Consider the following 20,158-nt stretch of genomic DNA (forward strand, 5'->3'; position numbering starts at 1 on the left):
GAAGCAGAAAACGTTCTCAGCTTAACCTAAGAATGAGCAACACTGCTGACAGTGAGCAGACTGAATGTGTAACAGCCTTACATTACACTATGCTAATGACTATGGAAAAGCCCAATAAACCAAAACAACAGCAGTACAGAAGAAAGAAAAGAACTTGAAAGATGAGGTAGAGAAAGAAAAAGTTAAGATTACATTGAAAGATGAAGCAAGTTGCACTGGTAATTATTTTTTATTTTTTATAAAAGAAGTAGAAATCTTATAACAATGCTGAACTTAGTGAACTACCATAATATAATTTGGCCACAGGCCTCTGAAAGACTATTTCAGCTTGTCAAAGTGTGAGTATCTTTAAGGGAAAAAAAAGTTGGAAGTGGAAATATCACTGGACCAATCCGCATTCAAAAAAGTCGCATGCTTCCTTCCCTTCTGTATTTAAACTTCAAAAAGAATTCAAGAATTAAATTCAAGGATTAAAGAATTCAAAATCTAGCTTTCTCCAGCTGTCTGTTTGTATGAATATATCCTTCGCTCTTGTACTGTGCATATGGAAGTTCACCAAACAATTATGGAATCTCCCAACGTATTTGGAGACACCTGCTCTGAATTTATTTATTTTACTCAAAACCTGCATGAATGATTAATTAACATTAAACTCGTTTCTTTTGTACATTTACTGGATTGAGAGTGCTTTCAATGTAAACTCTGTGCTGTGCTATTTTAAACCCACAAGCAAGTTACATGTGGTACACTGCCTTAAACTTAATTTTGAACTTCACCACATTTTCAAATATCTGCACACTACTGTAAAAAAATCATTCGTTCACAAAAAGATTGGTGGATAACCTTATGGACATTTTTTTACAATGAGGAAACGCTGAAACAAACATAATTCCAACTTTTTTTTTTCCCACTGCTAGCTGCACATTGTGACTAAAAGCCTCAGGAGTTAGTTTCCTTGTGCCGCCACTTCCTGATCTTGGTATTGTAGGCATGCTGCTGCTTCCAGTGGTTACAGCTGATGTTTCAACAATGTCAGCTAGAAAAAATCAAAAGGAAGAAAATATTTAGTCCTCCGTGTACCTGTTCTTCCACAAGCTACCAATGACAGGACTGTAATGATATCATGTATGTTGATGCCTTTTCCTCTGTCATAAAACCAGAACGCAATACATGAAATAATACCTACCTCCATCACATTATGCTTAATCAGTTGAGTTTTTTCATTCCAAAGGAATATAGTTCCAAAGCTGCAGCAACTGCTCTCCAACTTGAGGTTCCAGCTCCTAGAAACCATCAGGAAATAGAAAAGTTATTAGCACTGCTGCCATTGTGCATATAAAAACTATTGATTACAAAATTCTTAGAAGAGGTTGCTGGTGGCCTTTCTGAAAGAGTTGTTGCTTTTGCTATCGTGTGATACATTACAACTATCTCTACAACATGAGATTGCTGTAGATCTCAACGGGAGATGGAAAACTTTCATAAGCAGTCCTGGCCTACAGTTTGTTGGGGGTTTTTTGTCTCAGGCAAAATGTCAGTTCTGGCAAAGAATGAACATTACACCACAAGAAAAGATGCACCGTACAGTTTGTGCCTTCCACAGATCATTTCCTTCTTAACTAAAGATCATTATCCTCCACATCTTTTAATTCCATGACATGCGCTACAGAATGTGGAAAGGCAGGTCACAGATAATGCAGCAGCTCTTGGTGGAATCACAGACATTATTATAAATCCCTTACTTCCGACATTGTTGAGAATCTTCAGATCTGAAGAGCCACCTAGAAGAGAAGCACTGTCACCTTCAACATGTGCTACATTCCTTTCCTTGTTACACTATGCTCCTTTCCTCATTCTTACAACTGAAGAGGTTTTGGGGAAGCAGCGAAAAGACAATATAAAAAGTTTAGCTCCTGAATCTTGTAGCAAGGAGATGCTTTGGGAGGAGACTGAGCAGAATGCAAAAACTGCCACAGAGAATTCTTGTAGAAATTCTTTTCTGGCTTTTTGTAGCTGCATTTAGCTTTAACAAGTTGGAGAACACTACTAAGCCTTATTCTGCCTCCAATATCAAGATTCTCTTGAGGCTTTATGGAAAACATAAGTCCCTAATTATGAACAATTATTTGGGTATGACAAGGTATATTATCTCGGGCAACACATCTGAATCAAACAGAAAACAAACCTCCAGAAATTAAAAAAACCAACAAAACAAAACAAAAACAAACAAACAAACAAACAAACCAAACCAGCAAACAAAAAAAAACCACCAAAACACAAGCAAACCAAAAACCACCAATGAAGCTTCATTTATTCTGGAAAATCCAGCTGACTGGATTATAACAAATCCACTACTTCAATAGTAATTCTGCATTAGGAGAAGGTACAACGTGCACCAAGGAACTGTGATTCAGATTAATACGTACGTAAGCACAGTTGCGTTCACGGCTGAACAAGCTAATGAACAAAACACAGTTCTACCAAGTAAAGAAGATTTTAGAAGAGAGTAACTACCTGGCCATCTCTGCTTATTTGTACTTTCTTATTGTCATTCCAAGGGTTGAGCAAATGATGTGCAAACCGAAAAGGAATGCTTTCTTTCCGGATCCACTTCACTTTAAATACTCCTCCGAATGCAGCAGATCCCCAGTCCTGACTTTTCTCATATCCTATTGTTGAACTCATTCTAGCAAAACCCTGAAAATAAAATTTAAATATGAAACAACAGGCAGAATGAGATCACATCTATTTATGCTGCAATTAAAGAAATGAGTGGACTTCATATGAAACTTTCCAATTAGTTTTAAAGGGATTCAAACACTTCACCCACATGAAGCTGGATTGTCCAAAATATTTACACCTAGAAAGTTATAAGTATCATTTGCTTTTTTCTACTTCAAAGATACCTTCTAGAACTTGACCACAAAAGATGTCTTTCAATTCATCTCTCACAATTCAAGGCATTTTTTAAGCTTTGCAACAGAGGTAGAAAAGCTGTTGTAGAAACATTCAAAATGCAGGGTATCAAGATGAAGGCTCTATGTCCATTAGCTATCCCTCATTACTTTTACAAATTCTTTCAAAAATCCATTCCTTCCTTCCTTCCCCCCTCCCTCCCTCTCCTTCCTTCCTTTCCTTCATTCCCTCTTTGTTAACAAACTATCACATATACAATTAAAAGTGGGGAGCTGTTCTCCAAAGAAATAAGTCAGAGCTGCTTGAAGTCCCTTCTGTAATGAAGCTGAAAGAAATTCCAACAACACAAGTATTCAGAAATTTAATGAAAGAAACCACAAATCCAAGACTGCATCTAACTCACTTAAGGACATCCTTTAAACACACACACACCCCAAACAAACCAAAAATAAACCCACTCCTCGCACAGTGTATCAACTGCTCAGACAAATTTACTCCAGTTATGACTTAGGAGTCCAAGAGACGCAGCGCACTGCCTCAAGTTACCAGCACACACTGCTGCTCTAAGTCATGCAGTCCTAGACAGCTCAAGCCTTAAATGAAAAGCAATGAAAATTAATAAAAGGAACAAAGGAAAAATACAGCTGTAAAGTAGAGACACCTGAGGCAAGAGAACAGAAGGAATGTTAATCTCACGTTCCCGTGAAGATCCATTCAGTGCATTGTCAAAACTGGAAGGGCAGGGCAACATAATGCACCTACATCCTGACTTCACTGTGTCCTCCCCTCCAAGCTCTCTTGTCTAAGAGCACCGACACAACAGCCCAGTTTCACATTCAGCTGCCACGCTGAAAATTGCTTTCCAATATGGCATTTGCGTTTGCCCAACCACCATACAGATATGTACTTTTCACCACAGTCCTTCACTGCAACCACCAAGATCTCTGTGTTTGGACTGGTTCATTACATTTTAAGTTCAGCTGACTTCTATTAATAGTTCATAACATCTAAAGAGATAAATAGAACTCTCTTTACTTGGAACAATGGAGTTTAGCAGGCTCTACAACAGTTAACCTGCAACTTTGCACAAGCAGGTCAAGTCTTTACCTTTAAACTGGCCACAAATTTTTCAGCAAATTGTTGACAAATACCTCACTAAATGTGAACTCAAGACAGCTCTGGAAGAAACATGGCCATGACCTTCCCACTTTCCCAGCTCTGAGAAACTACAGTTCTAGCAAAACAAGTTTTATTACAATTTCCACTGAAGACATACGAGTTTCCTGGCTTTAGAAAGCTGTGACTTCATTCTATCTTCTTGTTCACTTACAACATTTATTTTGGCATGCAGAGAAAAAAGGCAGCAATCCCCTGCTTTGTATGGATTCATTTGTTCCACTGCTGCTGTTTTAAAGCATTTATGTAGGGTAGAAACATTATTCTGACTCATTATGTTTGGAGGCAATTTAGTTTTATCCTTTGAGGGGGAAACTGAGTTCATGAAAAGCAACTATTTTGGAGAAGAAGAAAGTATTCCTCCCAAGCAACCAGAGACATTGGCACAATACCCTACTTATTACAAAGTCAGGAGTCAGAAGCAAAGTCAGAAGCAAAGGCCTCCATACTACACACAGCTATTTGCTGCACTCAATCATCAAGTGCCACCAACAGCTGGTATCAGCTAAAGGCTCACCTGGAAGTGTCCAGACCCTTGAACAGAAAATATTAAGTAAACCGTGTTGCTTTTCCAAAAGGCTCTGTTCAGTTTTTGTTCATTACTTGGTGTAGTGGACCATACACCCTTCTGCTGAGAAATCTCAATGTTCTGCAAGTTACTGCTTTTCATTATAAAGTACCGAACCGGCACATTTTGTCTTGGTGAAGGTGATTTGGAAGCCTGAAAGAATTAAATCAAATTAATAAATACAGTAAAATAAACCGGGCTTTAGCGCTGAAGTTTTACACACACACACACACACACACACACACACACACACACACACACACAACCTTCACTGAGTTCTTTCTCTCCTCTCCAATATTATACAAGAAACATACTGCTCTTGTCAGAATTGACTTGAAAGTTAATTTACATCTATTTTGCATTTTTAACCGTTTTTTTAAAATTACAATTCATTCATGAGGGGCAGCAAACACAGGCCTACAAAGCCTAGTGATTAATTACAATTCTTTCAAGTGTAAGACAACTTCAGATGACAAAAATTAATCACCCTAGACTGTAGCCTGAAGGGCACTAATTGCATGTCCATTCTCAGGAAACAAATTTTCTTCCTGCAACACTGGCTGAATTAAAAAAAAAAACAAAACACAGAGAGATTTATGAAAATAACCCCACTAAAAATATATGCTTTCTTATATAACCATCAAAAAAGCTTGCCAAGCAGTCATAATGAGGCAGATAACACAAAGCTTTAACAGAATCAGTACCAGTGTATGTTATAATAGAAACAGGTGAAGACAGAATCCACAGAGTTCAGACGTCCATGTACTATATACACTATTACTGTTTGTTATACCAAGTTTCAAAAAAACCCAAAACCAACAAACCTCCCCTCAAAATCGGACTTTTTTTCTACTTTGAATACCTTTACTTCAGAAGTCTGCAAAGAACAGCAGTTTTACTCTATTAAAGTAGTATAATAAGGATACTTATACCTGATTTTCAATTCCAAAAAAATATTAGGCAGTTTTTAACAATAAAAATCTAAGTTAGGTTCTTAATTTATCAATACAGTACCTGACAGTTGCTGAAAGATATCAGCAAGACATTCTATTAATTTTGAAGAGCAGGGTAATATGCTGATGAGAGCCGTACCTTTCCGCATACTGGAGAAGATGGACTAGCGCAGCGGCTAGGGAAGCTACTCCTGTCTGCAGACTTCACCAATGACTGATCTGACCTGTCATCTGAAGTTTGGCTGGAGCACAAAATACTTCTTTGTTTGTACTTCTTTGGCTGATGAAGTCTGGGACAAGCAGATCTCATCAGAACTCTAAAAAGTGAAGGCAGATGATACATGACAGACAGTGAGTTTTGCAAGAAGTCACAGAACAATTTATATCTACATATCAGGATGACCACATATATTAGAGTAATTCCAGAACATATGAAACAGTACATAAGAAAGCATGCATTCATTCTGAGTGTTATGGTTAGACCTCTTCTGCTACTTCCCAAAGAGCAAACTCGTGGACACTATTTCTGACTGCTCTCCCAAACAGCCAGCATGTATATGGAATAGTTCTCAATGAAATCACAATAACAACACACCATAGGACAGCATCAAAGCTTATAGCTGTATTTATGTCTTTCTTTCTTTTTCTTCCTTCTTAAGACTAGCAGAATTTCAAGGATGCTTTTAGAGGTAAATAAACTGCAAGCTACAGTCTCTGGAAGATCTCAACATCTTACTTTTCAGCATTAGAGGAGTCAGACAATTCAGTTTCTGCTGTACTTCTCCTGGTGTTAGTTGGCTTCCATGTAGATGCTAAAAGACGATCTTCGGCAGCCACAGGTCTTGGCCTCTGACCAATTCCTGAAGGCTGCTGCAAACCTGCAGACTGTTCTTCAGCAGTTAGAACAGCTACAACTGCTCTTACAGTTGCTTCATCAACTTGAGACCACGATTTAGAAGGAGCTCGCATACGACGCAGAAATAAGCTGTGCCACTTTTGTCTGAGTTGCAACAGCAAACCAGCAGCCTGCAAGGAATTTCAGTTCTGTTAAAGACTAACAAAAACTAGATCAGTTGGGCAAAGGCTACCCTACACCTTTCCTATCAGGCAACAGCTGGCATTCTGGCAAACCGAAAGGCAACACTAAGGTCTCGTGGAGGCGAAGAAAACCTCACATTTAAATTAAGCTGTTATGTTTTTATTCCTCAGCTCCAAGATAATTTCTAAAGCACTTCATGCTGCACTGCACAAAACTTAAAATTTCTGTTGGCAACACAGAGGATTATTCCTTTTTCACTTCAAAAATTTATCCTCTCTTAAAAGCAGTCTTTTCACATCTAATGCCTTTCCTGCCACTTCAGTTTGTATTTATGGGATCTTTAGACAAACTTGATGGAAAAAACCTTTGGTTACTCTACCTTCTAACACACTCCGAGCTTCACAATAACCGGAACAGTTGTTATCTTCAAGGGCTGGGGCTTTTTCCGCTTTTTATAAAATCTGACAGCAATTTTCTTGCAGCAGCTTCAGGTGTTCCATTTTAGTCAAGCAACTTTAGTCATCCTCCCAGAAAAGGAAATACACAATGTGCCATTTTTACTGTTCTCTCAACTCCTGCTCAAATTTTGGCTAACCCAGATCAAGCTAAGGTCATGTGTGCTGGGAGCACCACACAGCCAATACAGGGGACCACAAAGAGCAGAAGGGCCATTATGCAGCCACTACCGCCTGCAGCTTGGTGTTCCCTGAAGCCATTTTCTTTTGCCTGGCAGTTTCTTAGAATCTGCTACCTTATGGAAATGGATCAAACTTATAAAACATCAGCTGACCCAAAGTGCCTCTGAGGCAGATCCAACAGCAGCTGACTGCTGAGCCTTTCTTGCTTCCCAGTGTGATAGGTGGGACAGCTGCATCATGACAAAGGAAGGAAGGATGAGCATTCTTGCAGTTGGCTAGGTAGCTAATTCTTTCTTCCTTTTTGCTCACAGGCGCAAGATTTGAGAGTTATGGGTTGTTACAACCCATAGGACGCCCTGTAACTTGGATGTTGAATATGTGAATTCACACAACTGAGTAGCCTGGGCAAAAGGAGATTGGGTCCCTGTTGGTACATTTTTAAAAGGTTAACTCATTCAGTATGTTTTCCTGTAAACTGGAGAGACCTGAACGGATCACAGCAGCCATTCTTACAGTACATTTTTCATTATCCAGCTGTTCTAGGAATCTTTTTAGGATGGTATGGCATAAATATTCTTCTGCAAAAAACAAGCATGGAAGTGATAGATTACATACTTCAGAGTCCAGCTTGAGGTGGAGCCATTCATCCAGCTTCAGCAGTGATACATTAGAAGTTTTTCTGTCCTCCATCTCACTGTCACTGCTATCACTGGATACCCTGTCTCCTGAATTAAGTGTAAAAGGTGCATTAACATTTCCACATTATTTACACTTGCATACAAAAACTTGAACATTACTGTATTACCAGCAATAAGCTGATTCTCTTCTGAATTTTCACTTAAAATGTAAACATTTGTAAGCACACTTTTGCATTTCTGCATCTACGCCCCAGTGAAGGTCTTTGCTTCAGCTAGGAGAACAAGTTCCCTAAGTTCCTCTTAAGGGCTCTGTTACATAAACACCCCCACTGATGTGATCTGACCCTTTCATGTACCTTCATCATTAACAATCTGTTATCAAACTTTTGCTAGAAGATGTTTGTAAAACCACACATTGCTCTATGCTTCATACCTTAGTATATATATTTAAAGTCCCATTAAGAAAAAAAATATACAAACACACACATCTACTTAGGATTCCTTTTTCTTTTTCAAAGTCCAAGTCAATCGGCATTAACATTACTTCAAGGGTATCAGTATTGCAGCAAGTCAGGAAAGTCAGCTTGGACTCACTTCAGTTCAAACTAATATTTCTACAGAGCTGACAACAGATTATTTTTGCTTCTATTCTTACAGCAGTCCATTTAAATATGAAACAAAAGGAAATTTTAATAAATTCTCTACTACTTCTAGCTAATAATATGGTTAATTGACTTTAAAACTTATCAGTAGAAAACAACCTTTAAAATGCATGTGTCAACTGGAAGCAATATGGTTACCTGACACGTCAACTCTTAACTACATTATTCTGTTTGAATCATCTGCCTCAAACATCAGATAAACTTGGCTGTAGAAAAAATAATCTACATACTACACTTCTCAAAGTCTCCTGTAAGTCTCTGAACAGTTTGGTAGCATTTTTAATTTTTTTAGAAACTCTACTGTAGTTTCTGAGACTCCAGAACCATGAAAGTTACGAACTTACAAGGATTCACAAAACTCAAGACATTTGTTACACAGCCTCTAAATTACTCCTGAACAGCTACAGGAACTATATCTAGCTCTGTTGTTTTAAGGATTCGTCAAAATAGACCTTGAAAAATAAGTTTTCCAAATCACGTACTAGTAAAATACCAAAGCAAACATTCCAAATCCAGACTTCAGTATACCTTGACAGGATGAAGATGCCTGTAAAGCATTACTTGGTAACCTAGCTGGTCCACAGAAGAGAGCCACAGTGATGGGAGTTACAACAGAACAGCACCTGATGTTTGCTATCCTGTGAGCTCTCGTCATTTCGTCATATATCAGCCAGTCTGTAGGGAGTGCCTCAACAGCTGCAGCTTGGCCATTCACTGGGGGAATCTGTGCAGGAGCAAACAAGACTAGGCTCTTTTATCCTCTATGTGTAACAAAAATAAATTTTAACTTACTTCTTACTTTATGCTTGTAGAAAGAAATACAGAAATATTACATACACGAGAACAGGAAAAGCACAAGTACCTTCAACCAGACTTACAAGTCATCCTATCACCTTGAAACAAAATATTTGCTTTAAAAGAGGATCTAAAGAAATACCAGTTTCAGAGCAGAAACCTTTTCCTCGTAACATTGAGCAGAGATTGTTACCTCTTCAAAATACTTTTAAAACAAGCTTTTTCTTTTCACTATTTTGTCTTGTTCCACTTTCAGTTAGCGGCACTAACTGAAATACTGGAAAAATAAACCAACTCCATTTTTTCATTTTATCACCTGCCAGAAAAAATATTTTTTAAAAGTTCCACGTGGCTTTACCTTTTTATACTGCGGTTGACTAAGAACAGAGGTAGGATGAAATCGCACTTTCTTCTCCTTTGGTGAAGTTAAAACCAGGCTCGCTCTGTCTACATGCACAAGATTGGGATACATCCCAGCCACCAAGGCAGCCTTAACTACAGCCCAGTTTTCAGAGTTAGCATTAACATCTCTAATATCAGCTGCTCCTCTGGCTCTAACAAAACCTGAAGAAAGAAAGAGGTCAAAACTATCTTATATTTGCTTGTATTTAAGATCTACTCTTTTGCTTCTCAAAAGGAATTTGAAAAAAAAAAAAAAAAAGAAAGAAAAAAAGTGGAATAAACTACAAATTATTTGCATTTTTCACAACTGCCAACATTAACAGCACCAAGAAGAAATCCTTATGCTGAAATCCTTCCTGGTAAGGAGTTTCATACTAACGTAGAATAGAATTCATTTTACAACACTCCTTTACAAAAAAGCATACTAGAAACTGTGTAGTTTAATTGCAACTTGCTTACAACTTGGCGTGAGTGGACCCTGCTCAAAACCTAGTATAGGTGAACTTTAAATACAGCATCAGTGAACTGTTTGTTAGCATAAAGGGCTAAGCAGGGGAAGTAACAGACACCTTTGGATAAAGGAGGAGACCTTGGAGGGCCCCAAGGCTGCCTCAAGCAGGTAATGGGCTGCCCAAACTGAGGCAGCAGAAGACCCCAGACCATAAACTGCCTTTGGATCATGAGAAGCGTGCCAGGCACAAGCAGGGCACGTGAAGATTGTGCGCAGTGACAGTAAAGGATAAAGGGATTTCTTTGTTCAGGACACGCTCCAGGGACATCCAGCTTGAGTAGAAATTAACTGACTGCCTCAGACTCTTGGCTCTGAACTCATTTACCAACTGCCTCAGGAAAAAATTAACTAGAATGTAAAAACCCACGGAAACGCGTCCCACACTGCAAGACAACAGGATGTTGAACAATCAGGGTGCTTTCAGGTATGTCAGCTGCTCCGCAGCCACATTTTCTCACCCTAGCATCTCCTCCACGCTCAGCATGAATATGTACTGGTCTTTCTCAACTTAAGGATGGAAAAGGACCAGTGAACACTATTCTCTTTACAATTTATACACACTTAACTCTAAAATTATGTCAGAACTGTTTCCAGCCTATTTACCTGAGGCTCTAAGCTGACCAAGCAACTGTGTTCTCATTCCTACGATGATTTGCATTGTGGCTTGAGACAGGAAGTTCTTTTCACAGAAAGCTCTCTCCCAGCCATCACTGCGTGCCTTCTGCCACGCCTGCAAAGAACAATTTGTTAACATTTGACAATTAAATTCAAATATCGAAAATTTAAAAATGCATGGTTTTAAAAATTACATTTAGGTCAATAAAAAAAACCCCCAAGTAAATGCATCAAACCTGATTTTTAAATTTAACTACTAGATTTCTTTTCCCTATTCCCTAATCAAAACATAATGACAATTATGTTATTTTAAGTTCATTATGTTATTATAGAGATCAGTAGGTCAAGATTGTTACCTTAAGTTATCCACGTAACAGGATATAAAGCGGCATTTTGCTGCAACTTACAAAATTTACCCAGGTTTGAATAGATCAGACAAAATGTGTCCCTGAGAAATCTCTGAGCCCACTGTACAGGAAAGCCACAGCCAACCACTCTATGCCATTACTCTGCTGTGCCACCAGTGCTCGCCCTGAAAGGATACCTGGAAAGCCCTGAGAAGCACCATGTGGTCGCTGAAGGTCCCCGCAGTAAAACGTTTCCTGCACAGCATGGCTGCACGCTTTTGAGAGGCCAGCGTGGGCAGCACAAAAGGGTCTCGGTAGGCAAGAGCACAGGCAATGGTCAGAACAGGATCCAGGCACTTCAGGACAACGGCGCACAACACCATTTTTCCGAGGTGCGGCTCCACCGGCAACTCCGTGAGGTGATAACCCAGTTCCGTGAGATCTTCCCAAGGGTCCATGGCGTCTATGGTCTGTTTGGAAAAAGAAAAAAGGTGGGCATGTAGGGACAAGGGGAAGAAGGGCAAAGAGGGCAACATTTATTTACAATGAAAGCAGAAAGACCACCAATATTGAACATCACCTAGATTGGCTCCCAAACACCAAAGAAGCAAAGAAGTCCAACTAGTTTCAAGACGGGATTTTACAGTAGTCCCTTCCTTTAACATGGAAAAACACATATACACACACAATGAAAACAAACAAAAATTCAAAGCGTCCTTAAGTAAGTAGACAAGACTTTCAGTATAATTAAAAGTCAGTAGGGTATGTTACCACACCACAAATACTAATTAAACACAATTGCCATCTAAATGTATTCCTCTGCTGACCTTGAGCATTTGCAGAGCATTCTTCACAATCAAAGCTGGTGGAGGATCAGGGGCTTTCATAAGAAAGTCAACAACTGGACAATTAACTGGAGCCAGAAGTTTTGTGTGTAAACAAAGCTCCTGCAAGTTAAAAATATATCAAATAGAAAAATACTATTAACATCTGGCAAAGAGAAAATACCTACACCCCTTTCAGAGTTGTTAGTATGGTCTGGCGATAATACATTTTTTAGAAGTTGTAACTTCTAAGTGAACACACACCTGAAGCGGCATCCTTAGAAGTTCTGGAGTCTGAAATTCCAACATATTCTCAAATCGGAGCCTGCTGAAGACATGAAAACAGACACCAGGCTGACAGCGCCCAGCCCTGGAAAATAAAATTAAAATCTGTAAAATTAGAATTTCTTTTTTAAAAAAAAAAAAACAACCAAACAAAGAACAAGAAGGCCTTAGAATGCAGAAGAAGGTCTAAGAGCATGGTAATCCTGTCGTTAAAGAGGAAGTTCCTCGTATGAATTAAAAGAGTTTTTTCAGTACATTAATCATAGTTGACAGTATGGAAATTTATATCATTTTATTATTAAAAAATACTTTCTGGTAATTATAATTTTAACCCTACACTGAAACATCTAGAGGAAAAAATGTAAGCTCTATCTAAATGAAGTGAAATAATTTTTTTGCTAGCTTGAGATCAATCCAAATCTCAGCCATCTTGTGCCATAAGGAATCTAAGTTGCAAATTTTTCTTCTTTCTCTTCAAATTCCCCAGTTACGAGTCTAGGTGGAAATGGCAGAATGAAGACCATACAAGACCATACAACAAGTGAATGAGGACAAATCCTCACAATTCATGCCCAGAAACCTGGAGGATAATGACAACATCATGTCTCCAAACAGGCATTTGCTGCTACCTACATGCAACTTCCCAGCCCTCACTCGCTGTGCTGGGAAGAGTATGATCATGGCCTGTCAAGTCAAGAATACTTTGGAGATGGTCAATAAGGAATTGCTGCTCAGTGTCACTTCTAAAGAAGGGGTGCCGGGTCACCAAATAAAAACTAGCAGCAGGCACTCCTTTGCCCACAGACAAGCTACTGTGGCTGCGGCTGCTACATGGCACAAAGAGGAAGTAAAAAGTTCACGGGGGAACAACAACAACCTAAACCTAATGGAAGTTCTGGGACTTTCTTGAGTGCCATTTTTCTATATCTTGGGAAATTACTCCAAGAAAATACATCAAGAGCTGACTCTTCATTTACTGCAAAGAAGAAGTATTAGCCTTTGGTCAACATGATACTGGACTAGGCTAGAAACATTACCCAGTGTGGCTGCTATAGGTTTGTACTTTACCCGGAACATACAGGATGGGGGATATCTGCAGAATAAAAACCAGTATGAAGCATTTATTACCTGCCTTTTCTCTGGATAGCACTGGCTTTTGAAATCCATACCATTTTCAGCATTGTAACACAACTCAGTGCATCAAAAGACTTCTATAAAAGCAGAGCAAGGAACATAAAACCATGATTAGCCATGACACATGAAATGAAAGGTTTTAATAAGCTTTTAACAGAAGTGCTTTAAAAAGCAGAAAAAATAATTTGAACAAACAGCAGCTTCTGGCACAAAGGTATGCTCTGAAGTTACTTAAATTGAATTTATAATACATGTTTTGCATTATCTTTGCGCTACATTTTCCTAAATTGAAGTCTTCTTTCTAGTCAGTAGGTAATTTTGAGTCAACAAAAGATATGGGCTGTATTTTGAATGATTTTGAACTGAAAAAATCAGGAAAAAATACCTTATCGTATTGATGAAGGTTTTCTTCTTTGGCTCACTTGGAAATTACATCCTTACGTTCTTACATTCGACGCAAAGTTACAGAAAAATTGTATTACCATGGGAACTTCAGAAATTGGCATGTATCTCCCCTATGAAGTCCCACGTCATTTCAAAGACATATAATAGGTCTTAAACTGCCTCATTGTATTATCTCTCCTCCCCTTAACATGAAATTTGGAAATGGGCATTCAACACATCAGAAGCCATACTTCAAAACTTAATGCATTTGATTTGGACTTGACACAACAGTAGGACAAAGAGAACTCCCAGTGCTCTCTCAAGTCTAAGGAAAGATGGAGTCTAAGGAAAACTAACAGAAATTGTGAATTTAAAAAGAAAAGAAAAGATACATCAACATTTCAACCTACAATGGTTTTTAGAAGGTTTATTAATGGCTAATTAATTACAGTGTTTGCCATAAAATGAATGTCAAAACTTCACAGTGATCTTTCGTACTTAACATGCACCAGCTCCCAGCCTACTATAAAAAATAGTACACTGATCTACCTATTAAACACTACAGAATAACACCAGGAAGTTTACTTGTCACAGAAAGTTTTAACCAATCATACCTCTTTCACCTTGCCTGAGTCAATAACAAATACAACATCATTGACTGTTATGCTGGTTTCTGCTATATTTGTAGAAAGAATCTGCAAATAAAACAAGAAACAACCAAAACTATTGTTAAAAGCAAAGACAAAAGAGATGAATACAACACCACCTGACAAAGTCTTCTAAAACTTACTATTTTGCGCACACCAGGAGGGGGACTTTTGAGCACTTTCTTCTGATCCAAAGTCTGCATATTTGAATGAAGCATGAAAACCTGATACCTAATGCAAGACAAAGAGCACATTTAAGTGTTTTTAAAAGATGCCATGAAAACCTCAACCACAGGAACAAGAGGCTTTACCTGTGAGCGTTGTCAGCAAATCTCCTGTCATCAAAAAGAATACGGTCCTTCAGGCTCACTATCTCATCATATCCAGGAAGAAATACTAAAATCGCTCCTGAAAACAAAGCAGGGTTGCAGAGCTAAGCACCAAATTCACTTAAAATATGTATCAGTAGTGTGCAGATGAGCACTTGGAAGGTTTCACCTATTCAGTGTATTCAAAACAAGGGCAGGATTCATCAAAGGCTGAATGTCCAGTCATTTACTGGGAGTGTGTTTACACTTACCAGTCTCAGAACTATGACAGATGTTATAAAGTAAGTGCATAATGAGGTCCAGATCCACTTTTTCATCATCAAAACTGTGATGATAAGCTGTCAACAGTTCTCTGTCCTCTGCACTAAGGGCGCTACCACTTGCTCGGACCAGGGAACTTTCATCCAGGTTTCCAAATCCTGCTGAAGCACTAAAATACACAAATGCACAGACCAGAGTCAAGGCTGCTTGTTTCAGGTTTGTATTCAGCCACCCACTAAACTTTGATCAACACCAGCAAGACTACTCCTTTCAAACTTCCATTTCAAAGTATAGCGGAAAAGCACCTCCAAAATACTATTACTGTTCACTGATTTAAGTGTCATCCAACAAAGCGTGAAACTTCCATTTTTAGCGTAACTTCGATTTTCTTACTCTTTATTAAAACACAGCCATAAGTAAAGTGTCAGAACTCCAGTATAAAGACACTGCTTGTTAACCTGTTAAACAAGAAGTATTTAAAAGAAACAAACTTCCCACAGGTTTTCCTCCCATAAGCAAGCACCATGGAAACAAAAACTACACTAACAAGTGTTCTAAAAATACTGGTCTCTACAAAATGATAACTGAACTCTAACTGCAAGTTAATCAGAAACCAATTCTTGAACAACCTAGTGTAAGTGTTACTTTTTTAACATGGCTACTATGGATAGAGAAGCAATGTATAGATAAGAACACAACAGATTTGTTTCCTAAGTAAGCACCTGAAATTAAAATGGTACATGGATGAATCAGTATCTCTGCCCATTTGTGTAAGTCACCATAGCTGTATCTTGCCTAGACATATAGTCATGATAGCAATGTCCACATCAAAATAATAAAAAATAGTAATAGGAAAGAAGTCTACATCTCTCTACTAATCTTAGATTTACACAAACATGATCAATGAAATACACTCAATACAAACAAAACTTTTCTCCTTTAAAGAGCACGTTTCTCTAGCATTCCTGGTCTCAAATAAATCCTGCTATTTAGGTCACATTTTAAGGCATAAAAAGCTAAAAACTGTTCTAGTTAGAAGATAAAATGCAGATTTCCCTTCAACAGTTCCCTTCAACAGTTTTTGGAAAATAGTTATAGCTTACCTGTAGGATTCCAACAGGTCAACAACCTCTGTCTGTCCAAAACGCCTGGCCCAGTCCACAGCCATCCTGAAAGGGTACATAGAAATAATTTTTAAAGTTCTTGCTGCACAAGACACACAGCCTAAGACTCTGAATTAAAAATTCAATTTATAATTTCCAGAATACAATGTGATGAACAGAAGTTAGAAAATGTTTTGAATGACAAAATTTGCTATTGCTTACAGCAGTCTGTTAAGTCAGCAATTAGTTCAAATGTTATAGAAATTTCTTTCTCATTTGTATACTGAAAAATAAAACTATGTTTTGGTTTGTCTGTTTTTACCAGCCATTAGATGATCTGCAGTGGATATTTGCTCCCATACTGATCAGCTGCTCTACTTGACTCAAAAAGCCTCTCCCTGAAGCAATCATGAGCGCAGTTGCACTGGTTTCACTGTGCCTATAATCAACTGAGAATCACAAATAAATAGAAAAACAATTAATACAGCAAACCAAATAAAACCTCTTACTTTTTCACCTAAATGTGGTATGAATGTGGCTAATACGACATTTAAAATCCAGGCCAGAGAGAATCGGTTTTCTGACTTCATCCCACTACTCCGCCCATGTGAATTTAACACTACTTTGGACACTTTGTAACATCGTTTATAATTCAAAACATGGACAACTCAAAAAAAAAAATAAATTAATGAATAGTTATTCATTAATTCTGCTGATTCTATTCTTCTGATGCAATTTAGGCATCAGAATTCAAACCTAGCAACCTTTAGAAACTGGACACAAACCAACCACAGAAATTCAAATCATTTTGTTATTGTTTTTTTCTTATTTAGTAAGATGATAGACTTACCACTGACATTTTCAGTTAAAATGAGATGGAACACCTGAGCAAAGGCATCAGTATCTTTATGCAACCAGATGTCAGAAAGACAAGAATCCATTTCTTTTATTACCCATTGTTCAAGGCAATTCACATCTTTTTCAGTCTGAAAAGAAAAAAACACTATTGAAAGATGGATGTCATCCAAGACTTACCTTTATTCTCACATATTATACATGAAGAAATTCAACAGTCGCTTTTCCAAGAAACAGTCAGAAATCCAGCATTCAGGGACCACTAAAACATTTGATTTATACAATTATTACACATCTTTTATACATTTATTGTATCACATGCAAGTACTTTAAGCCATGGCAGTTCAGCGGTTTGAGCTGAAGAAAAGTTACGTACAAACTGTAACTGAAAAGCACACTTTGGCTAGAGTAGGTCATGAAAATTTTGAAAAAAAATCGTCTATAAACTATGTTAATATCCTTCAAGAAATTCTACAGGAGCAGTATCTTTGGAAAACCGTTTTTAAAGCACATTGAAACATATCTCCCAACAAAAGGAAAAACTTACCAGTTGATTAAACACTGTGTCACCATCATCACCCAACAGACTACACTCTCCTTCGGTTGCCCTCGGAACAGATCTTGATCTCCCAGACTCCCGCTTACTATTATTTTCTTGAGCAGAACACCACTCAGTAAGAGTGCTCTGCTGTTTGTCTTCTACAATGCATAAAGGATTTCCATGAAAAGTTTAACAGTCATTTTAATTATACATTAATTACAGTTAAAAAACCAGCTGTATCTAAGCATAAAATTAAAACTCTCTGATCTCTTATTTGATCTAGAACAGTGTTACCAGTCCAATATAAATTCCATGATTATGGGCACCCAAAGTGCACCACAGCAAACATCTGCTATAAGAACAAGGGAAGAAATACCAGTGGTTCGCTTTACCCATTAAAGCTTGCAACCTGTTGCATTCAAACAAGCCTCCTAAGTAACTTCTACACAGTTCTCAATCTCAAGACCATTCTCCAGAGGTGAAATGCCAAAGAGCTGTGATAAATAAAACCCCTGCATGTATCAACTGATTTCTGTTTACAGGCATTAGAAAGAGCAGAAGCCACCAGCGCCTCCACTGAGCTTCTCTATCCACAGTGATCAGAGCTGAGCACCATGATAAATGTGTAGTTAGTATTGTATTGTTACAGCTTTGGGGTTGGCCTTTTTAAAAAATTATTAATACTTATTAAAAGACGAACATTATATCATTAAGGAAGAACATTACTTCAAGCTGTCAGGAAAACTTTACAAATATTGTGATCAATATACTCAAATACATTGCCAATTGAAAAGAATCCCTTATATTTGGTTCAAGTGTGTTACTGCTCCTTGACCTAAATATGTTAAATGCATCCATGTCTGAAAAATGCATTGAAAAATGTTAACAACAGAAACCACATCTCTGCAAGATGCAAAAAATCCTGCCTTCTCTAAAGGCTGCACTTCAATTTGCATCTAAATGTCAGCACAATGTATCTCATGTTTCTAGAGTTCTCATGTGCGAACCCCGCCCCGCCCCTGCCCCTCCCCCCCACCCCCCCCCCCCCGCCCCCAATGAAAATGTCGCGATAAGTAGGAAAAATATAACATTTATCAACTGGAAAAAGTCAGAATATAACCACTGAAAATAAAAGTACTATTTCAATCACAATTTATGCCAACACCGTAAACACAGAGTTTTTAAGATACTTGCTGTCATCTAATCATGATCACATTTAACAGTCTGACTTCAGAACTTTAATCATCTTATTCATTGTTCAATCAATCAACGAAACCCACTGTTCAAGCCAGAACAATTAACAAGTCCACTGACCTTGCTGCTTCTCTTTTTGTACTTTACCATCCCTTTGTTTGTATACCCAGTACTTCGTAAAATGTCCTCCAAAAACATCTCTTTAACTTCAAAAGGTCTTCCTTGGACTAAAAGTAGAAATAATTAATGAAAGATTAGATATTCCCAAGCTTTACTTTAAGAACATTAAAGTCCTTAGAAATAGTTTTTATGGACTGGAAAGTGAATTAAACATGATAGGACCTGATTTAATGAACGGTTATATTCCTGGAAAGTCTTGCAAGAGTATCTTCACTTGAGCTTATTTCCTTTAAGCCATTGGGTCACAAAAAAACATCAAAACCGAAATGCCACTTTCATACCTTGCTTTTTATTAACCTACTCAATCCTATTAAGTGTTAATAGCAAGAGACAGAAGATGGACAGTTATTTACTGCAATTTTATCAAATGAGAAGAAGAAAATAGTCACTTTTGTTTAGGTGTACAAAAAAGAATTCACTACGTCAGCTACCTAAATTGCTTAACACAAGAGCAATTAAGACAGTTTTAGTGGAGGATCCCATGAGCAGACTGCCATGGCTGTATTCAACAAGCTCCTTTCATGAGGAGTATATGAAGAGATGCACTTCTCTCAACATCCTCGATTAGTGCACCCAATTTTGGCTTTCTTTATTGGCTACTTCCCACCGTCTCTCTCTCCTTAGAACCTACCCTGATTTCTCTCTTAACATCATTGTATCTAGACCTTATCTGTGGATATTAAATTATGTTTTTATGCAGGAAGAAATAATATCTATTTTTGGTTCCTTAGCAGACATTTACCACAACTAAGTTTGTATCACCTAGGACTTTTGTCTCCTTCAGAAGGAACAAGCTACAATTCACATAGTTTTAGAAGCTGACATGGAGGAAGTCTTCTAACACCAATCACAGAATTTGTGTCCTACAAAAACCCACAACTAAAAAACGTTGGCTTCTATGGTCAGGATTGAGTCAGCTACACTGCTAAAGAACTGAACCCTTTCCAGTATATTAACAGACAAAGTTAAACTACCAAAATTGGAAAAAGCATCTTATCAATTGGGATTCTCCTGAGAAGTCCGGTATGTGATAACAGCATAACCCCTGTGGTAAACTGAAGAAAGAGATAGTAGTCAGAACTTCCAAAATCAATCTGTTGATCTAAAAGGATGAGAAACTGAAAAACTGAAGTAAACTGAAAAGCCACACAAAAATTACAA

The 20,158-nt window shown here is 37.9% G+C and overlaps 1 protein-coding gene across 5 annotated transcripts; it reads right to left on the reverse strand.

The window, feature by feature from the left end:
- Positions 1–210: 210 nt before the first annotated feature.
- On the reverse strand, positions 211–18,596 carry LOC136373998 (3'-5' RNA helicase YTHDC2-like). 5 transcript variants are annotated; one of them, XM_066339101.1, is made up of 22 exons: positions 17,630–17,911; positions 17,078–17,213; positions 16,550–16,676; positions 16,228–16,293; positions 15,115–15,293; positions 14,846–14,942; positions 14,678–14,765; positions 14,502–14,582; positions 13,498–13,580; positions 12,349–12,454; positions 12,088–12,207; positions 11,458–11,730; positions 10,902–11,028; positions 9,744–9,949; positions 9,125–9,314; positions 7,906–8,012; positions 6,350–6,639; positions 5,753–5,930; positions 4,610–4,813; positions 2,515–2,697; positions 1,187–1,283; positions 211–1,036 (listed from the first exon to the last, which is right to left on the reverse strand). In XM_066339101.1, exons 2-21 carry the CDS (start codon positions 17,166–17,168, stop codon positions 1,221–1,223), a joined length of 2,859 nt encoding a protein of 952 aa, XP_066195198.1. In that variant the 5' UTR covers positions 17,169–17,213; positions 17,630–17,911; the 3' UTR covers positions 211–1,036; positions 1,187–1,220. The 5 variants fall into 5 exon arrangements, with proteins under 5 accessions (XP_066195198.1, XP_066195197.1, XP_066195199.1 ...); XM_066339100.1 differs by having other exon boundaries at positions 7,906–8,015; positions 9,119–9,314; positions 17,630–17,910; XM_066339102.1 differs by lacking the exon at positions 2,515–2,697 and having other exon boundaries at positions 7,906–8,015; positions 9,119–9,314; positions 17,630–18,593.
- Between the last annotated feature and the right edge of the window lie 1,562 nt (positions 18,597–20,158).

Source organism: Sylvia atricapilla, chromosome Z, assembly GCF_009819655.1.
Source record: "Sylvia atricapilla isolate bSylAtr1 chromosome Z, bSylAtr1.pri, whole genome shotgun sequence".
Lineage (NCBI taxonomy): Eukaryota > Metazoa > Chordata > Aves > Passeriformes > Sylviidae > Sylvia > Sylvia atricapilla.